General features: G+C 34.6%; 1 protein-coding gene across 1 annotated transcript in view; it reads left to right on the top strand.

The window, feature by feature from the left end:
* The window catches only part of stab1 (stabilin 1), an 85,293-nt gene that overhangs the window by 2,744 nt on the left and 58,535 nt on the right, over positions 1 to 24,014 (top strand). The window contains exons 6-29 of the mRNA XM_046874903.1: positions 976 to 1,071; positions 4,609 to 4,719; positions 5,914 to 6,104; positions 6,233 to 6,363; positions 7,200 to 7,327; positions 7,427 to 7,497; positions 9,055 to 9,201; positions 9,277 to 9,411; positions 11,301 to 11,372; positions 11,501 to 11,614; positions 11,717 to 11,770; positions 12,286 to 12,366; positions 12,988 to 13,146; positions 14,043 to 14,105; positions 14,309 to 14,407; positions 15,204 to 15,290; positions 16,499 to 16,610; positions 17,947 to 18,133; positions 18,798 to 18,891; positions 20,503 to 20,661; positions 20,803 to 20,898; positions 21,377 to 21,472; positions 23,154 to 23,201; positions 23,293 to 23,420. Of these exons, the coding sequence (XP_046730859.1) occupies positions 976 to 1,071; positions 4,609 to 4,719; positions 5,914 to 6,104; positions 6,233 to 6,363; positions 7,200 to 7,327; positions 7,427 to 7,497; positions 9,055 to 9,201; positions 9,277 to 9,411; positions 11,301 to 11,372; positions 11,501 to 11,614; positions 11,717 to 11,770; positions 12,286 to 12,366; positions 12,988 to 13,146; positions 14,043 to 14,105; positions 14,309 to 14,407; positions 15,204 to 15,290; positions 16,499 to 16,610; positions 17,947 to 18,133; positions 18,798 to 18,891; positions 20,503 to 20,661; positions 20,803 to 20,898; positions 21,377 to 21,472; positions 23,154 to 23,201; positions 23,293 to 23,420 (2,659 nt within the window). The remainder of the gene's footprint in view (positions 1 to 975; positions 1,072 to 4,608; positions 4,720 to 5,913; positions 6,105 to 6,232; positions 6,364 to 7,199; positions 7,328 to 7,426; positions 7,498 to 9,054; positions 9,202 to 9,276; positions 9,412 to 11,300; positions 11,373 to 11,500; positions 11,615 to 11,716; positions 11,771 to 12,285; positions 12,367 to 12,987; positions 13,147 to 14,042; positions 14,106 to 14,308; positions 14,408 to 15,203; positions 15,291 to 16,498; positions 16,611 to 17,946; positions 18,134 to 18,797; positions 18,892 to 20,502; positions 20,662 to 20,802; positions 20,899 to 21,376; positions 21,473 to 23,153; positions 23,202 to 23,292; positions 23,421 to 24,014) is intronic.

Below are 24,014 nucleotides of genomic sequence, written 5' to 3'. Positions count from 1 at the left end.
CGGACTATAAAGCGCACCCATATATAATAGCCTGGCACTACATTTTACTGCGTGTGTGCAAGACCGAGGAATATGTCCTTATTATTTTCTGATGCTGATTTCTAAGTTTCTTTGAGTAACCCGTAACGCTGTTGCCAAGAAAAATAAAAAAGCACGAGTTTTGGAAACCTGTCTGTGCTTATATGATTTCTGTTGCAACTGGAGTTAGCGAGCTCTCCCTTCACCCAGACTCAACGCGTTAAAACGGCTTGTATCTAAACAGTAGCCGACCATGAAAGTCACTGTTCACTGTCTTCATCCTTCCTTTCACAACTATCTCTCTCGGGAGTTTATCTTTTGGCATCGTCGTGCGTTTAAAAAAAAATATTTTTTTCTCCCGAAGCCGTGCAGCTCAGAACACAGGTGAGGTGCGTTTTTCCGTTTCCGTTTGGAAATGTCATTGGTCTAATGTTATGGGGTTCAGTTTTTTAGCTTGAAGTTTATGAAACCGGGAAAAACCCAGGAAAAATTCATAAATAAGCCGCTTCGTTGTTTAAGCCGCGGGGTTCAAAACGTGGGAAAAAGAAGTGGCTTATAGTCTGAAAAATACGGTATACACAAATTTCACCAACTGAAAAAATACGAATTCATAATAACATCATGTAACGAAAAATAAATCCCCACAAGTTATTTGTCAAAAGAAGAGCGGATGTTATACAGTGGTAAACATGGCCCTGTCCCAACTTTTTGGAGATGTGTTATTGCCATCAAACAAACAATTACCTTTTTTTTTACCTTAAAATGTTTTATTTTTTCAGTTTATGTTCTATTGTGAATAAAATATGGGTTTATGAGATTGAAAATTTTGCTGTTATTTACATTTTACACAGTGTTAAACCTTTTTTGGATTTAGGGTTGTACCTTTATTGCTTAACTATGTTTTGTGATACATTGTTTTTATGTATCTTTATGAATATTAATGTATGTTTGCTTTAGTGTGCGATTGTGTGCATGGAACGTGTAATTCGGGTCCGGATGGCGACGGGCGGTGTTATTGTCAACCACCATATTCAGGACCTAAGTGTGACCAGGGTAAGTTTGATTATACCTTTATTTATCTTTTATGATACTGAAATGTTAAAAAAAATAAGTTTGGGGAAAATATTTATCCCAAATTTAGTTAATCAACCAATATATTTTTTGGTTTTGCATTTGGGCTACATCAGTAACAAATACTGGATGCACAGACTAGCGTAAAAGGAAAGCTCACAGCTTTCTGTTTTAATAATGTTACAAATTAAGTATAAAAACTAAACTGAAAATCTGTTGCCATACTTCTAATAGCATACTTTAGACTTTGAATTTTTTTACATACTTTCAAACTTATGCCTAAATCTAGCGCTTATTTATATATATTTAATAAATAATAAAGAAAGAAACTTTCAGTTTTTATAATGTTATATACAGTGTTTATATCCACTCTACTGGGAAGATGTTTCTCTAGATTTTGGAGTTTGGTTGGGGAAATTTGTGCTTATTCAGCATTAGTAAAGTCACTGATGTAGAAGTAATGGAGAGTGTGTTAGAGAAGTGAAGAAAAGAGTGCAGGCAGGGTGGAGTGGGTGAAAAGTGACAGGAGTGATTTGTGATTGTAGGGTATCTGCAAGAGTGAAAGGGAAAGTTTATAGGACTGTGGTGAGACCTGCGATGTTGTATGGATTAAAGACAGTGGCATTGAGTAAAAGACAGGAGGTGGAGCTGGACTTAGCAGAGCTGAAGATGTTAAGGTTTGCATTGGGAGTGACGACAATGGACAGGATTAGAAATGAGTTTATAAGAGGGACATCCCATGTAGGATGTTTTGGTGACAAGGTGAGGGAGGCGAGATTGAGATGGTTTGGACATGTGCAGAGGAGGGACATGAGTTATATTGGTAAAAGAATGCTGAAGATGGAGCCACCAGGTAGGAGGAAAAGAGGAAGGCCAAGGAGGAGGTTTATGAATGTGGTGAGGGAAGACATGCAGGTAGTTGGTGTGAAAGAGGCAGATGTAGAGGATCGGGGGTATGGAGACGGATGATCCGCTGTGGCAACCACTAATGGGAGCAGCCGAAAGAAAAAGAAGAAGAATGTCACTGATGTAAGGTGAGGAGGCATGGGGTTTAGTGTCAGCATTCCAGTTTATCCCAAAGGTGTTCAGAAGGGTTGAGGTCAGAGCTCCATAGCAGATCACTCAAGATTTTCCACTTCAACCGATGTAAAGCATAGTTTCATAGAGCTCCTAGTTCAAGAGAAGAAGAAAACTGTAACGTTGCTGCATCCAAAGACATGCTATCCTATTTTATATAATTGTGTGCCTTTAACTTTGTGGTAACAGTTTGGGGAAGTTTGGAAAAGTCAGGTGACACATACTTGTATCCATTTTAAGATTTTATCCATTGTAATATTTGCTTCATGATATATAGCAATTTGCAATAACAAGATAAAATAAAATGACACAATAGTGTATAGGTTTCAGGTAAAAACACAAACATAAAAATTTAGCTCAATGTAACAAGCTAAGACACATGAAAGCAGCCTCACGTAGAGCAGAATTTTATTTCAGCATAACCTTAGCCTGTTATTCCAAACAAATTTTCAGGATTTTAGCATTTAAAAATCCTGATGTACCAGAAGACTTTCAATTGTATTGTAATTGTTTTGTAATTATTAACCTTTATATCCTTCATACCCTTAATACTATGGGTTATATATACTTGTTAAAATATAGTTTATTGTTAATAATAATGAATGCAGGGTAATTTGTTCTAATGCCTCAATTTTACTAATATGTAGTTAACTAACAATGATTAAACTCGTGTTTAGGCCAGAGCTGTAGCACCAGGAAAACAGGAAGTAGACCAGGAAGCAAAACAATGGCAAGCAAATGGCAAAAAGAAAACAAACAAATAACACATAGTACACACTGAAAATTGTGAACAACTTTAACCATAGATTCATTAATGCAAACATTATAATAGATATGACATAGCAATTTTATGTTTTGCATTTCTTCCACCTAACTGTTCTAAAAATTTAGAAAAAACGTGACTTAAAAACCGAGATACGCATCGAATCATATATATATATATATATATATATATATATATATATATATATATATATATATATATATATATATATATATATATATATATATATATATATATATATATATATATATATATATATGTATGTATGTATATATATATATATATATATATATATATATACATATATATATATATATATATATATATATATATATATATATATATATATATATATATATATATACACACACACACACACACACACACACACTCACCGCCACTTTATTAGGTACACCTGTCCAACTGCTCGTTAACACAAATTTCTAATCAGCCAATCACATGGCAGCAACTCAATGCACTTAGGCATGTAGACATGGTCAAGACAATCTGCTGCAGTTCAAACTGAGCGTCAGAATGGGAAGAAATGTAATTTAAGTGACTTTGAACGTGGCATGGTTGTTGGTGCCAGACGGGCTGGTCTGAGTATTTCAGAAACTGCTGATCTACTGGGATTTTCACGCACAACCATCTCTAGGGTTTACAGAGAATGGTCCAAAAAAGAGAAAATATCCAGTGAGCGGCAGTTCTGTGGGCGCAAATGCCTTGTTGATGCCAGAGGTCAGAGGAGAGTGGCCAGACTGGTTCGAGTTGATAGAAAGGCAACAGTAACTCAAATAAACACTCGTTACAACCAAGGTATGCAGAAGAGCATCTCTGAAGGCACAACATGTCGAACCTTGAGGCGGATGGGCTACAGCAGCAGAAGACCACACCGGGTGACACTCCTGACAGCTAAGAACTGGAATCTGAGGCTACAATTCGCACAAGCTCACCTGGACAATAGAAGATTGGAAAAACGTTGCCTGGTCTGATGAGTCTCGATTTCTGCTGCGACATTCGGATGGTAGGGTCAGAATTTGACGTCAACAACATGAAAGCATGGATCCATCCTGCCTTGTATCAACAGTTCAGGCTGGTGGTGGTGGTATAATGGTGTGGGGGATATTTTCTTGGCACACTTTGGGCCCATTAGTACCAATTGAGCATCGTGTCAACGCCACAGCCTACCTGAGTATTGTTGCTGACCATGTCCATCCCTTTATGACCACAGTGTACCCATCTTCTGATGGCTACTTCCAGCAGGATAACGCGCCATGTCATAAAGCGCTAATCATCTCAGACTGGTTTCTTGAACATGACAATGAGTTCACTGTACTCAAATGGCCTCCACAATCACCAGATCTCAATACAATAGAGCACCTTTGGGATGTGGTGGAACGGGAGATTCGCATCATGGATGTGCAGCCGACAAATCTGCAGTAACTGCGTGATGCTATCATGTCAATATGGACCAAAATCTCTGAGGAATGTTTCCAGTACCTTGTTGATTCTATGCCACGAAGGATTAAGGCAGTTCTGAGGACAAAAGGGGGTCCAACCCGGTACTAGTAAGGTGTACCTAATAAAGTGGCCGGTGAGCTTATATATACATATATACATACTCACACATATTGTCTATTTTCTCTCTCTTCCTGCAGTTACGTCTTCCTGTTCAGATTGCAGTCCCTACTCGTACTGTAAAGGGGAGGGTCCAAGTGCTAAGTGTGAATGTCTTTCATCCTTTTCGAAGGTTGGAAAAGTCTGTGTAGGTATGTCCTTTAAACACAATAGGCATTCACTGTAGCCATGGCTGCACCACCCACATGCTTCATCTTTTGCAAAAGCATTATTATAAACTTACAAAATGACCCCAGGTTTTCTGTGCATTTTTCCTTGTGCATTACAGTTTTTCATGTGGATTTGAAATAAATTGTGTGTCTTGTGCAAATTCTACAGGAAGCAAAGCACAAATGTATAAATGGTTCATTAAAAAAATGTAACAACAGGCACCCAGACATTTTTTGTAGATTTAATCCCAAGATAAATTCTATCATGATCATATATATTGATGATGTCTTCTTGTCAAAATATATGCTTACTGTTTCCAGCAACAGTATAAAGCTCCACACTTGATTTTATAAAACTGGATGAACAGCTGTGATTTGTTTAATACATTATAATCAGCCCCCTAGGTTCTTAATCAGTATATCGTTTATAAGATTAGTTGGCACTGGGAAGGACCCTGGCTCACTACACATGAAAACCCTGATAAATTTCTGGTTTAATGACTACATATTGGCATTGAAAAATGTCACCACTGGCAATTATGAACAACTGGGAAGATTAACCTTTTAAAATCCTTATCAGTCATTGTAAAAACTCAAAATATTAAAGTTTTATATTTTATTACATTTTGTTAGCTTTATCACGAGTTTCTGTAAAGCTTCTTCAGATTTCTTTAGTGTCTATAGAAGATTAAATACATTTTAAATATTGGTAACGTAATTAATCATTTAAAAGATACACCAATGATAACATGCTTCAGAAAATATGATAGGAACAAAGTGAGCGTTGAATCCTCCTGGGATTTGTGGTGCATTGTATGATTTTGCACAAGAAGGATTTTGCAGTTGAGACAAAATGAACAAACCCTTAAGTGGTTAATACATTTGGGAGGTGTTTAACTGATATATAAATGCTATTTAGTTTGTAGATTATAGGATACAGCAGAGAAAAATAACCTGCACTGCAAATATAAGGACCAAATAATTTTTAGTAAAAAACTTTTTTACACTTACATTACATTATGAGATGGTATTAAACCTTACACAGCAATACTGTGCTCCCAGTTCCTGACAATTCTGGAATGTCTTGGAAGTCTTCTTTTCGAAGTGTGTCGAGCACATTCTGCAATTTGCACTGTTTGTTCATAACATTGCTTCTCCCACATCCAATATTTGCAGGTATTTGCACAAAGGATGTTTGCGACATGAATGCAGTTTGTTTGTACAATGGTAAAGGACAATTTCAGTGTACATGCAAAACTGGATTTGAGGGAGATGGCAAGTTCTGCACCCCGATCAACTCTTGTTCAAATAATAATGGAGGCTGTCCAACAAACTCCACTGTTTGTGAAAGCACAGGACCAGGCCAGGTAAATGTTGGCTTCATGTTCTTACCAATACATGCCTTTACATGTAACAACTTTATGCAATTATTGATATTTTTGTGGCAAAGCATATTAGATTCCTGATAAACATTTGTGTTTGTCTGTCTCGTCAGTCAATATGTGTATGTCAGAATGGGATGGAAGGATCAGACCCTCGCGCTGGTTGTACACTAAAATCTGCCTGCAAGGCGGACACGTGCCACATGAGTGCACGATGTGAAACTGGCCAGGATGGAATAGCCAGGTCTGCTTTAGCTTTTCATCCACTTTTATGCTGTTTCTATTCTTCAGAATATTTTATATTGAAGAACCCTGAATTTATTATAATGTAATTTGCCTATACAGAAGTGGCTAGCACCATTCTCTTACTGTCTCAATTGCACTGAAATTTATTCAATTCAATGCTTAGCACTTGCCAGATATACAGTAGCAGTTAAGGGTCACATAAATGAGTTCTACAAAATCAAATTGCACTGACCTCTGAAGGTGCCACCACTTGCACCAAAGTGTATTTTCACCACAGAATTCTAAAGCTTTCCTTTATCACTGACATTTTTAATGATTCTATTACATTTAATTTAATTAATGTCTAGAATTGAATACTCGATGACCCCAATTTAGCTTAAATAACAAATTTAATCTGTTTGGTGTTGGATGAATTGTACACACAGTTGTGTGTTAAGTAAATAACAATGAATAGATTTGATTTAAAATTTAAAATCCAATTAGAATTAAAATCCAAATAGCAAAATCAATCATTTAGTGTGTATAAGTATTCTTCTTGTTTTACATAATTTTACAAAATAAAAATAAAAATTGTAAAAAAATGTAATACCTGGTTTTGGTCATGCATTCTCCCACAAAACTGACATTTTTTAAGTAGCTTTATAAATTATTGTGTATCATTAGCATTGATACTATACATAGTCTATCACCCCAAATAATACTCAGTGGTGGTGGGTATTATGTTGACCATAATGAATGAGGAACTTGGATTAATTCCATTCCATTCAAACAAATTCCTTAGAATTACTGAGTCAGCACATAGTTGTGAAAACAGTTGTTCTTACTTTTTTTTAGGTGTGTATGCAGTTCTAAACAGATTAGCGATGGGTGGCGCTGTTATGGAGATATTATGGAGCGTGTTTTGGAACTGGATCGGGAAGGCAGCCTGGCAGGAAACCTTAGCGGAAGCATTGCATTGTTTGGTAGTGCTGCTATTCTATCTAGAACTCATTCATGCTGCAAAAACTATTAATCAAACATAATGTAATTTATACACTGCTTTTTCTTTTTTTTTTTTGTAGAGAGAGGATGTAAACTCATTCTGAGCACACATGGGCCCTTTACAGCATTTATCCCGGTGGATACATCACAAGTGAGTAAAAGTAAAAAAAAAAAAGGTTTTGTTGCTTTTTATTTAATTTTCTTCAGTATTTATGATTCTGTTACTTGCTTATGTCACTTATATACATTACTTTTCAAATTAAGTCATTTGGCATAGGCTTTTATTTATTTACCTAAAAATCAGCCAAAGGTGATATGTGATTATTGTTGCCTTTGAAAGTACTGATAAAACAAGGCCAGTTCCTTTTGACACTTGGGTTTGAGATCCAAAGATGAATATGAGAACATAGATCAAAATTTCAGCTTTCATTTTCTGAAATTTACATTTTGAAATGTAAATAACACACCATCAAATGTATACCCCCTAATTTTTAGGTGAGCAAAACTATGAACACAGATGTCTTACAGAAGACTAAAGTCAATAACACATTATATTTGGTTGCATATATCTTGCTTACGATAGCTTTATCAAGCTAGCCATCCACTGATATCACCTAACTGTGATGCTTTTCAAGGCTTTTCAGGAGGTGAAATGCTGCTTAATTGGGTGAAAGTTCATTGACTGACCTGTTTTCAACCTTCCACTTTCCCCCCGATGAAGTCCATTGTTTTGTTGGCATGACACTACCTGCAAAATTTGACCATCTTTTTCTTCACACTCTGGCCTTTTCATCACTTTGATAGAGGTTATTCCATACTCTGGAATGTTTGTGACTCTCCTAATTCTCCTAATCTTGCTTTTAACAATTCCTACTGCTCATAAGTGCTTTGCATCTTGAGGTATAGACTTTATATGTCCTCTGTCTATGTCATTCAGTGTCTGGTTGTAAGTACACCAGTGGTTTCTTCTATTTTCAAGATATTGTAGATTGTCCTTGCATATGCCCAAAGTTTGTGCAATGGCTCTAAAAAACTTCTGGATTTTTCTTAACTTCTAACTGATTAAACAATCAATCTAACAGCGCACATCTGTTCACCAAGAAACACCTGTCATCATATGCTTATTTGAAAATATAGATTGTGATTTGATACAACAGGTTGGAAAACATTTAGATTTTATTTGTCAAGAAATGAAAGCATTTTGATTTAAAATCCAAACATTTTACAGCAAAAACTAAATAATTTGCCTTTCTGTTTTAATACTTTTCAAGTGTGCTGAAATTACTTTTTGGCAGGCTTTACATACAACCTTTTTTAGCCACTGACCACAAGACAAAAAATTTTCATGACCATACCTGATAGAGTCACCACTCCAAAGATTCCTAGAGTGGCAATTATTAGAAATTGCAGTATTAATTGCTACTGTTACTATCTATTATCTACAGTGTGCAAATTGGGGAACAGTGCATCGAATGACATTGTTCAAAGATTATTGAGATTAAAATGTATTTTATATAGTTTATAAAGTCAGCAAAAGGAGATCTGTTAATTCATGGTATCAAATGCAGCTGAGAAAAGGGGAAAATATTTAGGTTGAGGACATAGAGCTTGCTCAGATTGATGTGAATTGTGTGTAATCTGTATGCATGTACTGTATGTAGTTAATGATGTATGATAAATATGAATGTGCAAATATGTGTATGTGTAGATATCTGTGGGCCAACTTAACCAAGCAAGAAGAGCAGAAGCCATCTGCAAGCACCACCTTATTCTTGGTCAGCGTCTTTACAAAAACTTGGAGGGACAAGATTTATGGACATATGGAGGGGAAATTATGAGATTCAAATTAAATAAGGTGAAATACAATTGTTAAATTCGTATATAGTTCTAAATTTTTTTTATAACACTGACTTTGGTTTGTGCTTTGCAGAGGTTTATTTCAAAAAATGATCCTGATACCCCCTTCAAGATAATCAAGAGTGATATACCTGCATCAAATGGAATTATTCATATAGTGGACAAAGTGTTTACCTTTGCTACTAAAGGCACTTTGGACAGTGTTGAGGTAATTATTATACAGTATTTATGTTTCCCTTACTCAATATGTATTTGGTGCTAGTAAGCTAAGAAAAAAGATAACAAATAATATTTCAAGCTACCAAGTTAGCATTGTGCAAAGTAAAACACTGAACTCTTGCCTTAAAGTTCTTAAATATGTAAGGAATAAAGCACATTTGATTATACTTATATAGGAAAATGATCAACAATGGTATGGTGCGATGACATTCTCACACTAAAATGTATTATTTTTTAATAAAAGTACATCCCAAAGTCTTAATATTAATAGCACTGTATACATCTGTGTGCTACACTGAAGAAAAAAACTTACAACATGACCGTGTTGTATACACATAATAGTATTTTTTGTCATATAAAGAAATTGCTTTAATTTTTTTAATCCGTAAATGCAATGTGCCCACCACATTGCCTGTGTAAGTCATTACTGCAGAAGCACACAATGTGTTGGAACAACTGCATTTTGAACAACCAAAGCTACTATCCAAAAAGTTAGAAAATTTCTCAAGAATACAACACCCTGAAAATATATGTAACTACCAGTCAAACATTTGGACACACCTTCTCCTTCAGTGTTTTTTTTATTTTTGTTATTTTCAACGAAAGAAATCCATATGATGAAAGAACAACCCAAAATATGTTTTATATTTTATATTCTTCAAAGTAGTCACCTTTTGCTTTGATGACAGCTTTGCACACTCAACACTCTCTCAGTCAGCCTTATGAGGATGTCACCTCGCATGCTTTTCCAACAATTGTGAAAGAGTTGCTGGAGGTTTGTTGAGTACATGTTGGCTGAAGTATTTTCCAGACAGAACAGTTTTCCACTGATCTTATGTTTATTTCTTGTGTTTCTTGGCTCAAACAAGTCTCTTCTGCTTGTTGTTCTTTCGAAGTAATGATTTCTTTGCCACAATTCAACCATTAGGGCCTGATATGCAGTCTCCTCTGAACTGTAATTGTGAAATATGTCTGTCACTTGAACTATGTTTATATGGGCTGTAATCTAAATTGTTATAAATCAGCAGTTTCTGAGGCTGGAACTTCTAAAAAACGTATTCGTTGCAGCAGAGGTAGATCTTGGTCTTTTTCTTATTGGATGGTCTCATTAGAGCCTGTTTCATCATAGCATTTGATAGATTTGGAGACTGGACTTGGGGATTTTTTTGGATTGGCTGACCTTCATTTCTAAATTTGCCTTTTCTCTTGACTTAACTGTGTATTTATTTTGCCATGAATTGGATTTGTACATTAGTTGTAGCAGCACAAATATGGATATTGACTCTGTCACTGTTTCTTTGCATAAGACAACTGATAGTCTAAAGCACATTAAGGCTAGAAATGTCACGCTCTTGACAAGGGACACCTGTGAATTAAAAAACAACTCCAGGTGACTACCTCATGAATCTGATGAGAGAATGTCATGAGTGTGCTAAGCTGCCATCAAAGCCAAATGTTTTGGGCAATCTAAAATATAAAACATATTCTGGGTTATTTAATGTGTTTTTGTTTACTACATAATACCATACATGTTCTATCATAGCTTGGATGCTTGGATGATGTACAATGCTAATAATAATAACAATAAAGAAAAAACCTTGAAGGAGAAGGTCTGCCCAATGTTTTGATTGGTATGGTACATAGTATACAACAGCAGTAGCAGCCATCTTGAAATAGGAATCTTTACCTTTCCTAGCATGCAAATGTTTACAAAATAGTTTGTATGACCCTAAAGTAAATGATGATTTTAAATGCCAATTGCACCTTAGCTGATTAACTACATTTGAGCTAAAATGTGTGAATTAATTATTATATTATATTATAATTAAAGTGCCATCTACATATTGTTTTCTAACTCATACCGTTATGCAACTTTAGTTCTCTTCAAAAACCATCGGGGACATTCTTGCAGAAGATGCCAGATTCAATAGATTTGTATCACTGATAGATGTAAGTGTTTTTACTTTTTGATGATCAGGCTTTTTTGAATATTATATCTTTTGAAATATAAACAGCGGCATTTTGCTCTGTTTTCTAACTAATTTGTAGCTTTCACATGACTTGATATTTTATTATAGAACTGTGGCATTCCAATGCCACTCCAAGGTCCTGGGCCACTCACACTGTTTGTCCCAACCAATAAAGCCGTGGACAGATCCAGGGATGGTAGTATTATATACATGCTAAAGGATGTAAGTATGTTTTACATGAATATTAATGTAATATTTAAGCTAGTATTTTATTATTTTTATTAATAAACATACTGTCTTGCTTTTTATCTTTCTTTTTTAAAGGCTAAGCACAAACTTCAGGAGCTTCTGAAACACCATATGTTTTCTCAGGCCGCAGTAAGGTTTTATTTTTATTGAAGCTTAATGATTTTCTAGATTTAATTTTTTACAACTTTTTTTTTATAATAAGGCTGTCATAGACAAACAATTTTGTGAGGTGTTTAACCCAATCATATAAAAAAATGTGTTTGCTTATTTATTTTTCCAAAATATAGGTTGATAAAGTCTTAATATACCTGTTTAGAATTATGCCAGTATTGAATATTCTCATTTCTAAACAGACTATTTTGAAAAACAGCATAGCAAAGTTATTCAAAGAAAAAGCTGTTATAATTCACACAACTTGGAAACCTGGAGACCTATTGAATTGATTAATACTTAACCAAAACTGAATAATATTGAATTGCAAGGTATATAGGTATATAGGCAAATAGCTAACTATTTGTTAGTCACCTTAGTTTACCTAAGATTTATTACTCCAGTTCATTTATGTAAAAACATTTTTGTAGCATGAACAAATATTATTAGGTCATTACATTATGGATTTAATCTGCATCCTTATGTTTTTGAAGGTAACTGTGGACCAGCTGGCTAGCATGACAGAGATCCAAACCATGGCTAACCAGGTCATAATAATCAATGCCACTGGTGATGTAAGTCTGCTTGTGATTATTCTTGACAAGACATGTGCAAATCATGATCATGATGTCTAAGATGGTCTATACATAGATATTTACATTGTATGTACATAGACTTTAGAAACAATCACATATTCTACAATAAATATTTACATATGAAAAATAACACCACTTGCCCTGAGCACAAGCCGTGCCTCTTTACCTCACAATAAACTTGTGTTAACACATTTGACATTATGCATGCAATTACATGTCCATTGCAACTTTGCAACAGTTTGTTGCAAATCTATTCGGCCTTGAAAACATTCTTTTGTTATTCTAGAAATTCCGAAAATGTAACATTTCAAAAGCAATTTTGATAAATATTTCAATTTTCCCAATGTAATTAGACCTTTGGGACAACCTGTACAAGAACATGTTAAAATTTGTACCAATATAATCCACCTTTCAAAGCTTTTCTTGACATCATGAATGCTGCCCCCAAACAAATTCAGCCCATTCACACAGGCTTCAATTCCCATAGAAAACATATGATGATATTTGGATGTGCCTACAGTACAGTATTGACTGTGATTGGGGCAATATACAAAGGTAAATTCCAACATCCTGAATGTTTTTCTTCTCATTTGCCCTCAGGGTAGAGTGTTGCTCACTGAAAAAGGAATACCTCTTGAAGTGAAGGATATTGTTGCATCCAATGGAATCATTCACGTTATCGATGGACTTCTTGTGCCACCGTCCATCGTTCCGATCATGCCACATCGGTGTGATGTTAATGAGACTGCCATTGTTATGGTATATAGGAGAATTTAGTGTAATGTGATTTTTATTCTGCTCTTATTATGAAACGTATTCCTGTTGCTCCATGTGCTAATAATTATTGATATTCCACATACTCCACATACTCTAAATGCTCTTATAAATATAAATACAATTTCAACAACTATTTTTTAAAAACTTATTCTATTCAAGATAAATAAGAATGCACACAAGAAGCACTGGTGATGGTATTACCTGCTGCAAGGCAAATACATTTTGTTACCTTTTTTCTGTGTGTAGTGCACAAAAAACAATGACTAGACTACATTGTTATCCATATTACAGTGATAAGAGACACTGTGTGAACTAATCCCAGGACGCAGGTATTAATTATATATAAAGAAAAACTATAGACTCCTGGGGCACTCCTGCAGTTAAAATGTGAGGTATTAATGCTAAATCTCTTCAAGCTAATTTTTCAAGCAGAATTTTTATTTTTTTTTCTCTTTAATAATTTGAAGTATTGTATACATAACGTAAAATAGGGATTAGGGAATGCAAGTGTAGATTATTAAATAGGTGTAGATGTAAAACACAATCATAAGAAACAAAAAATGCAAAAGCAATCAGAGACATGAATGAAAGAACTTGAGCATAAGCCAGAACATAAATGTGGACAAACATGCTGTGAAAGGTAACGTACTGTATATACACATGCTAATTGAGGGTGACAAGGTGTGAGTGATAAGTGTGATATGGAATAGTTATGTGATGGCGCAGTAGCTTATGAAAATCATAGTCCATATTCCTGACAGTATGTTCTACTTATATACTAGAGCCTAAAGTGTTCTTCTTTGGAAATATGATTATGTTGATTGCACTTGCACACTAGCACATATTTTGTTTTTAAAACTGTTTACCTTCTTTGGCAGACTGAATGTGTTTGGTGCAATTACATTTCTGAGGTACAATGTCCACCTGGAAGCCAAGAAGAGGTATATTATACACAATAAAGAGGATATATGGTGCCTCTGTTACAACTGTATTGCTGTATTATTTCATGGAACAGTAGTTCTTACACCACAGTAAAATTATTTAGAAGTATCATTGCAGATAATAAGAGTTGATTATTTATTAATCCGACTGCTGATGGATATTCCATACATGATGACTTACATGCTCTTTTCTGTTGTATTAGAATGTCCCTTTTCAAAATTGTAATCCCCCTCCTGATCCACGATGGAATCAGTTCGCCAACGTACGAGGATGTGCGAAATACTGCCGAGTGAATCGAAAGGTAAAAAAGACCTTTTGTCAAGTTTGTAAATTTCTGCAGTATCAGTGAAATCAGAGTATTGATTAAAATGTCAAATACATACTAATACATCTGTCCACAGGAAAGTAGCATTAACAATATTTCTAACTTCCTTATATGAATTAGTGCTGTATAATTCATTATTGTTTAAAATGTTAAAATTATAGTTATAATAAGTAATATTTATTATTTGAATGTAATCTTAATTGTGTTTTCTAACTGCATGTTGCATTATTGGCAACCTTAGTTAAAGTAGCTATGGATAGGATAACTAATTAGATTTTTTTTTATTGATCCTGCTAAATTAAATCATGAGCTTCCCCATTTAGATTCTGGTTATTTGAATACTGTGGATATAACAAGGAGTTTAGGCACCAGTTAAAAACTGAGAAAAATCCACCTTTAATGTAATATAGCAACCAACCGCCTACAAATTAAAAACAAATAGAAACATGAAAAAGAAAAACTCACAATAACCTGGTTACATAAGTCTGCTCACCTTTTACGCATAATGTACAGATTTGTCATATTTTATATATATAAAAAAAAATAAAAAATGTTTTCTTTGTTGAAAAAAAATTAAATTATCAGGGTTTTGAACAAAATAAACATTTAAGTCATCAGCCAAATATCTGCTAGCATTTAGCCAGACATTACTGACAGGTTCTGGTTTAAATCACATTGTTTAGTGCTTCCTGGGCTCACATTGGTATTTTTCAATGTCATTTACTGTTTGTATTATGTACTGTTTGACTAATATCAAACACTTGTGTTTTAGAGGGCTGAATGCTGCAAGGGTTTTTTTGGTTCTGATTGTAAACCCTGCATTGGAGGGTTCCAACACCCATGTTATGACAAAGGCATTGTAAGTACAACACCTGTTTTTCTGCAAAATCCTGAATATGTTGTTGACACACAAATAATCTCTGTCCTTCAAATCAACAAGCTGTTTTTTTGTATACAGCTTACTTTTAATTAATGTAGGATTGGTGTATGGTAACATTACTTTAAATCTTCTTTTCACCATTTAAGTCTGTACAAAACTGTGCTGAATCTGATCAATAAAATTTCTATGAGCAGGTTGAGAATATCACTAAAGATCGCTGAGGTATCATTAAAGAGGATTTTATATTAAACCGGTACCATATTCAACTTTGGGTTCACCCTTTATAGTTTTTTAATGTAAACATATTATTATTCTGCTCGTCTAGAGTCCACTTACTCTGTTGATTCTAATATCAGATAAGTAGTGAACACTTTCCTAATTTCCAAAATATTGCAAAAAAAGAAGTTATATATTTGAATCTGCTGCTTTCTCTTCTTATTAATATGTGATCTCACTCTGTTTCCTCAGTGTTATGTAAGCCATTTTGATTGTAATGTATTGTAATAATAATGTGCATCAATAAACCTTGGCCGCCCATGACCCTGTCACCAGTTCACCACTGTTCCTTCCTCAAAATATTTTTAATAGCAGCTGACATCTGCAAACCGGGAACACACAAAAGAGCTGCAGTTTAGGAGATTTTCTCACCCAGTCGTCTAGCCATGACAATTTGGCTCTTGTCAAACTCGCTCAAATCCTTATGCTTGCCCATTTCTCCTGTTTGTAACACATCAATTTTGAGGACAAAATGTTCACTTGCCTGCCTAATATATTCCACCCACCCATTTTGGAAACATTGAAAACCCAGTGTTTTATTGTTTTTGAGACACATGTGTTTCCTTGCAACAAACTAGGTAAAGGGCCAATACACACAAGAATTGGACAGTAAATGGCTGAAAGAACGTCTAAATAGGACATTGTTTTGCTCTAACAGCTGTTGTTCATGCTAAAGGAGTTTTTTTTTTTAATAAAAATAAAGTTTAAAACAAAGTTTGTATATTTATATATATTTGTTTGGTCTGAGTATTTTTATACCATTAAATTACTTAGTTTGTTGCATATAAGCAAATGTGGTTTAGCATGTGCTGCAGTATTTACCATTAAGAGGTTTAAAAAAGACTACTATTTGTTTTTATTTATTCATTTCAGATTTGAAATGTTCACTTCATATCTGATCTTGTTAACAGTGTTCTGATGGCATTTATGGTGATGGTTCGTGTAAATGTAACCCAGGCTTTATGGGAATTGGATGCCATATCTGCTCTGACCCAAAGAAACATGGAGAAAACTGTGATGAAGGTAAGAATTTAACTTAACCTTAGTCTTATCTAATTATGGCTGCCACTGAATGGGCAAATTATCTGTATAATAGTGTCACAAATCTACAGTGTAAAAACCATAATGGGTTCCAGTTAACCTGAGGCTGCACCTGGCACAGGCTCACCAAAACTTATTTAAAGAATGTGGTCATATTTTCTGGTTCTAATAAGAACACCTGCTGCTAAATTCTGGACTCACTGAAGCTTATTTATGCACTTACCAGAACATTCAGACAGTAAAGCGGTACAGTAGCCTAATCTAGATGTAACAAAAGCACTAACTAGTTTTCTGCATAATGTGATATCATATTTCTTATTTGAGCAATTTTTATAAGGTAAAAGAAGGCGATCCTGATAACGTTATTCACATGAGCCTCAAAGGAAAGACTAGTGTCAGTAATCACACCAAGGTCTTTGACTGCCGTACACACTGAGACAGAAAGAACATTTAGAGATACTGAGCAATCCGAAAGGTTACTACTAGCTGCATGTTGTCCTAGTTAAAGTACTTTTGTCTTAACTGAGTTGAGCAGAAGAAAGTTAAACATCCACTGTCTAATGTCCTTCACATACTCCTCAACATTGTTAAACTGATTGCGCACATCTGGCTTTGCTGAAACTTACAACTGTGTATCATTAGCATAGCAATGGAAGCTAATACTAAGTTTACGTATTATTTCACCCAGAGGCAGCATATGTAAAGAAAAAAGCAGTGAGCGTAAGAGATCTTTGGGAAACACCAAACTTTACCTCAGTAAGTGTAGAGAATTTACCATTTACCTCAACAAACTGATAACGATCAGTCAAATAAAACCTGAGCCAAGAGAGAGCTGTTCACTTTATTCCAACAACATTTTTTAGTCTAGCAACGAAAATATTATGATCAATGGTGTCAAAAGCTGCACTAAGTTTAGAAACAAAAGCAAGGAGACACAGTCCTGATCAGAGGACAGTAGCAGGTCATATACCACTTTAACCAGCACTGTTTTTAAGCTATTATGAGGCCTTAATCATGACTGATACATTTCATCAATGGTATTCCTAAGTGGGTGTCAGCATAACTGCTGTGCTACAACCTTTTCTACGATATTGGAAATAAAGGGGAGGTTTGATATTGGCTTATAGTTGGACAGATGACAGGGGGCAAGGTCAGGTTTTTTTAATTAGGGTGTTGATAACTGCCAGCTTGAAAGATTAATGTACATAACCAGTGCTATGGAATAATTGATTATTCTTAGACAGGTTTAAGTACTTCTATTGTTACTATCAATAAGTGACAGTTTTTGCTGCATTTCTTACCATTTGTGTCTGCACAGATTGCCGATGTATTCATGGCCTGTGTGATAACAGGCCTGGCAGCCAGGGTGTGTGTCGTAGAAACTCCTGTCTTCTTGGATACACTGGAGAACTTTGTGATCTCACCGCCAAGCTTTGTGATTCAGATGGTGCTTCAGAACACTGTCATATCCATGCTTACTGTACACGTGATGGCCTAATGAACACGTCAGTATCACACGTTAATCATCTATCAATTATTTTTCAACCATTTTTCAACATATTTCTTAATCTTTTACAAATACTGAAATAAAGTGGAAATAACAAGTTTAACAACATTGTTAAGAGTGACAAAAAAGATAGCATCAGGATCTGGGCTTGAACCAGGGTTGGCTGTGTGAGAAATGGGGTCTTTAACAGCATGTCACAGGGCAGCTTGTGAACCCAAGCATAAATGCATACCTAAACAGGTTAAAGTAAAAGGACTGGAGCGGGAGGTGATTGAACACAGGTGGAAACAATAGGTAGCTAATGAGGGACACAGGAGCACAATTGTGACATCTGGTGGGAAAAACTCTGACAAGAACCCACATTCTGACAGATAAATTATATTAGATTAACATGACATGAATTTTGACTTGAGAAATTTATTTTTTTGCCATTTAAAAGCTACAGATTGTGTAGACTTATTTATATCCACTGTATGCTTTTTTGTTTTTATTAATAAATGTTCATTCAATACTTTTTCACTGTTTCTGCATGTTGGGAAGCTGCAATTTTAATGACGCCTTAATGTATCATTATTTTGTCTTACCTTTAATTATTAAAACAGTTCAATTAAACCTTATTTCAGGGAATGGATTGATTACTATTGATTGTGTGTGCATTCCAGGTGTGTGTGTAATCCTGGATATGATGGTGATGGATACTCCTGCACTGAAGCCAATATGTGCCTCAAACCTGACAGAGGAGGCTGCCATACAAATGTGAGATACAATATTAACTTTTTTCTGTGTTACCTCTTTTTAAATTACTAACAGAAGCGTTAGGAATTTAAAACCAATATTTTTAAATATATATAATAAAATGGTTTCATTCCAACCAAGCAAGTTTCAATGACTATTAGGTGTGGCCTGATTGTTTGGAATGAAAACCTGCCATTGTGGAAAAGATCGGACACCCATGGTGTAGATTATCTAGACCTAGATAATCTAGAACTAGAACTGGAGGCAGATCTGCAGATCTGAGTTATAGGGAAAATCTCTTCAAAACATGTTGTGGAAAACCAAACACTGCATATCAGCGCTTTGTAAATTAAGTTGATATGTTGGAGGAATGACGACTTGGGATTGTTTCACAGACACAGGACCCAGGCAACTTGCAGTAATTGAGATGGCCATGAACTTCCTGTATGCTAAAGTATTCTAGAATCAAATGTAGGTCTGATAGCCAAAGCTTGGCTGAGGTTAAAGGCCCAGTCAAAATCCAGACCTCAACAAGTCTAAAATACTGTGGCAGAACCTTAAGAGGACTGTGCTTAAATAAATGCTTGCAAACCTCAATAAACTGAAGCGTCACTAAAGAGTATATATAAAGAGTGAGCTAACATTCTTTCACAACAATTTGAGAGACCCACAGATCACAATTACTTCATTCTGTGGTTCTACAAGCTACTGTACTGTACTTTTCTCCATCTCTGCTGGATTTTTGTAAAAAAGAAAAAAGTGTAATGACATGTGGTGTTATTCACCTGAGGTTGTATTTACCTAATTCTAAGAACTGATAAGGTCTTATTTACCAGTTGATTTTAATTATGTCCTGATACATAAAACCATAGAATTCAAAGAAAGTGTACTTTTGTTTTCACACTTTATTAATCCTATGTGCATCGTTGGCAAATACTACCCCATGCAGTTTACAGCATAATTGGTGTCACTCGTAACCACAAACTAATAAATGAATTCCAACTAATTAGTGCATATATGTAAAAGCTTGTTTTATATAGTAATGGCTCTGTAATATGTTAAACCAGGCTGTTCCATTCCATTTTTATAGTAATGGAATCAATCTGTGAAAGGCAGTGCTACAAAAAACCTTAATGTGATATCCAGTACAGTGCTTTGTCCAAGTAAAAATGAGATCACAATATTGAGGATAAATATGTAAAAAAAAAGTAGAAGTTAAATCAGTAGAAAAGTTTGTTACATTATTACATTATAGAATTTATTAAACAGTCAATTTTTCACCAGATTCTCTTGTTTATTCAGTAAAAAACATACTGATAATACATTATTTCTGAGAGCGCATAGATTGTCTACCTTACAGAGGCCTGTGTTACTGTAGTATAGATAACATATAAGCCTATTAGTTCAATTACAGACTATTGTCAATTGTCATTCACAGCGTATGATCTGAGTGTTTAGTAGCATGTAATGTAAACACAAGTTTCAATGTCGATTACTGATGTTAGAGACAATAAGTTTAACACATGGTTGTTCCTGGCCTGTTCAGTAGAACTGACCGTAGATGTATTTTTTATCAGTGTTTTGATATCTGCAATGATCGACACTATCACTGAACTGCATATGTGTTTACAGGCTCAGTGTGTGTACGCAGGCCCAGGAAATGTATCGTGTGTGTGTAATGAGGGATGGATAGGTGATGGAGCTGTGTGTGTGGAGATTAACAACTGTTTATTAGAAAATCGTGGTGGTTGTCATATCTCTGCTGATTGTACACCCACTGGACCTGGTCAGGTAAATATAAAGATATTTTTTAATGTACCATTGTTTTGGGTTAAATTCTTTATTTTGTTAGTACTAATTATGCTGAAAAGAAACTAACTATCTAAATATACTACATTTCAGCGTTATCGATTAAACTCATTATTTCCTCAGAATCAATGTGTCTGTAAGAAAGGATTCATGGGAGATGGTATCATGTGTGAGTCGGTTAACCCCTGCCAGACAGACAATGGAGGCTGCCATGAAATGGTTTACTATTCAATAATTCATACATTTCCCTTATAAGTCAAATACTGGACATGTGTACCTATGTCTTTGGTGGTGCTATAGTCTCTATTAATTAGGTGCATCATAGATATTTTGTACTAATTTAACCCTAAACATGCTTTAGACTGCATTAATAACAAGTAGGACAAGCAATTTGTAACAGAAAAAAATATTCTGACTATGCAGAAAGCAACAAATTGGCTTTATGTTTATTTATGTCTTTCAGAAAGAATAGCAAATAAGATGCACATTAGTAACCTAAAATTATAATAAGTGGCATGGATATTTTGTATATATACTAATATACTATATAATCTAGTGTTTATAATAATGCTATTATTTATTAAAAAATTGCATTACAATAACAACTCTGCTAAACCATTATACATAGTTGTCAGCCTACTAAATACTTAAGAGAATATTATACTTTAACCTTTTATTTATTTATTTGTAACTACAGGCAGCGTGTTCATTTAATGCCACATCTGGTGTTCGGTGTACTTGTCCAGAAGATTATAAAGGAGATGGCATTACATGCTATGGGAATATACTGATGGTAAGTGTTTTGTCAGAATAATAAATCACCATTTTGAATCAATTAACATCTGCTATTGTGATAAAAAAAAATTACACAGCTTTTAACAAACAAATATATGTAAAAATGTGTGTTTTTTAGCAGTTGACAGCATTATATTTTATGGAATTTTTCTAACACAATTTTGTGACATTTGATTGTAATAGTGTACTGATTATACAAATAAACTAATGAATAAGAATTTTTTTAATCTGTAATTATCATTGGTGGGCCATGCATTTCACCCCAAGGGCTTTAGTGGTGTCCTACCTTAACCAAACCACCTCTTAATACAATCATTATGAAGCCACATCTTTAGAAACTATCAATGAAGAAACACAGTATAACAGAGCACTGCATCACAGACAAGAATGAATGGCATTACAAAAAGCAAGCAATTCTTCTTTCACTGCAACCAAATGAACCCAATTCAACAAGTCTCTTTTCACTGCAGCCGCAGCTGCACTGCCCACATACATCATCTCTAGCAGGGGATTTAATATTAACCTCATTAACTGACCCCCTGTTTTCCGTGCATTTCTGTTAGTTTTTTCATGCATTACGGTTTTCCCGGGGATTTGAAATTAAGGACAATTGTGTCTTTTTGTGCAAATTCTACAGGAAAGTAAAGGCAACAAAAAAAAAATTGTTTTTGAACTGTCTTGGATGACTTTCCTCACGTGTCCATGTCCAACTTTTTTACAATGTCTTCTCCTCTGCTTTTAATTACAAACAAATATTTTTGAGCCTGTGCCGTTTGCTACAGATGTGGTTTAAGAGCTCAGACTAGTTCACTCTCTAACCATACAATCAAAGTAAGTAAAAATGCCAATATGATTGGACACCAATTTAGCGGGCCTTAGACTGGCCAAATTGCAGTCTGATTGGTTACAGCAACAGCTTTAAGCTACAAAGAGTTTATGATTTTAAAAAGTCTGTAGGTGCTGATCCTGCAGGCATTACAGCAGACACCTTTGACCACTGCAACACACAATGTGATGGCTGAAATCTGATTGGATAGAATTACCAACGTATACAGACACTCTGTGGCCCTGCTTTTTGAAGCAACGCACCTGAGAGAAACCCTATGAAATAAAGAGACTAGACTGGAGGAAAAGAGGAAGACCAAGTAGCAGGTTTATGGATGTTGTGAGGGAAGACATGCAGGTAGTTGGTTTGAAAGAGGCAGATCCAGGGGACAGAGTAGTATGGAGACGGATGATCCTCTGTGGCGACCCCTAATGGGAGCAGCCAAAACAAGAAGATGAAGAAGAAGAAGAAAAGATTCTGATAAGAGTGTAAACCAGCAGAGAAGGCCATGCTTGCCTTGATGGCCTGCCAATAATAATTATATATTTTATTGAATTTAGTTTATTTACATTAGTTGACCTTTATTATCTACGACTTTCATCAATATTATGTGATGCTAAGATTACTTATTGGTTTTATGACAAAGATATGTTTAATGTAAACCAACACACAAATAAAAAATTAATACATAAAAATATAATAATAATAATAATAATAATAATAATAATAATAATAATAATAATAATAATCATGTTTGTCATGCCTGAAACTATGCCCACATGAATAATTCCATTAAAAAAAGGTAATGAACCCCTAACACTTAATGTTTATTCAAATTTCTTTTTCTTTCCAGGAGCTAGATGGGAATGCAGATTTCTCCAGTTTCAACCGCTATTTGCAAGTATGTACTGTTTGGTGAAGTATAAAACAACAATGATGTTTTACTTTTTTACAATGCAAATAAAATGTGTGTTTTGTCCTTTCACCTTCAGAGACAATCGGTGATCAGTGCTGAGGGCAATGTGACTGCTTTAGTTCCCTCCAAAGATGCATTTAGAAATATGACTGAATCAGAGAGGCTGTTTTGGACTGATATTTACCGCCTTCCTTATACCCTGCAGTATGTTTTTTGCTTGTTCTATTCTGAAGAGTCTGTGTTTGTACCATATTCACTACAAATGCATTTTCCACAGTGAGAACTATTGCTAGAGAATGTGGATGTTCAGTGCACATGACTAGCTAACTGTCTAATGTATGTGATAGCAAAGGATGGAAAAAGTACAAAAATGATTACTTCTTAAGTAAAACTGTGAACTTGTCAATATCAATTGACAGTAAAAGTGTATTTAGAAAATTTAGAACCAACAATATGTTCTTTCATTAATGTTAAATGACTGTTTTAGATTGAATGATACGGCACATTAAAAACTTAAAACAATCTAAATCCAGCTGACTTGCTAGCTAGTTAGTTAACTAAATTACAAAATGAAACTAGCTAGTTTTGGGAGGCAAAAAAAATGCCTCATCTTCTATAAACTGCAACTACAAAAAAGACAAAAAAAAAAGGAAAAGGTTAAAAAGAAAAGTAAGGGGTAAAACAAATCTAATAAAAGATGTATACAATATATTTATATAATTCAATAATATTTGATAAAGGTTCAATCTAAAAAAATAATACGCAAGTACTGTAACAAATAGTAATTACTCGATTATT

The sequence above is a fragment of the Silurus meridionalis genome, chromosome 19 (assembly GCF_014805685.1).
Source record: "Silurus meridionalis isolate SWU-2019-XX chromosome 19, ASM1480568v1, whole genome shotgun sequence".
NCBI lineage: Eukaryota > Metazoa > Chordata > Actinopteri > Siluriformes > Siluridae > Silurus > Silurus meridionalis.
Note: the sequence above shows the minus strand (reverse complement) of the source record. Positions and strands in the feature narration are given on the sequence as shown.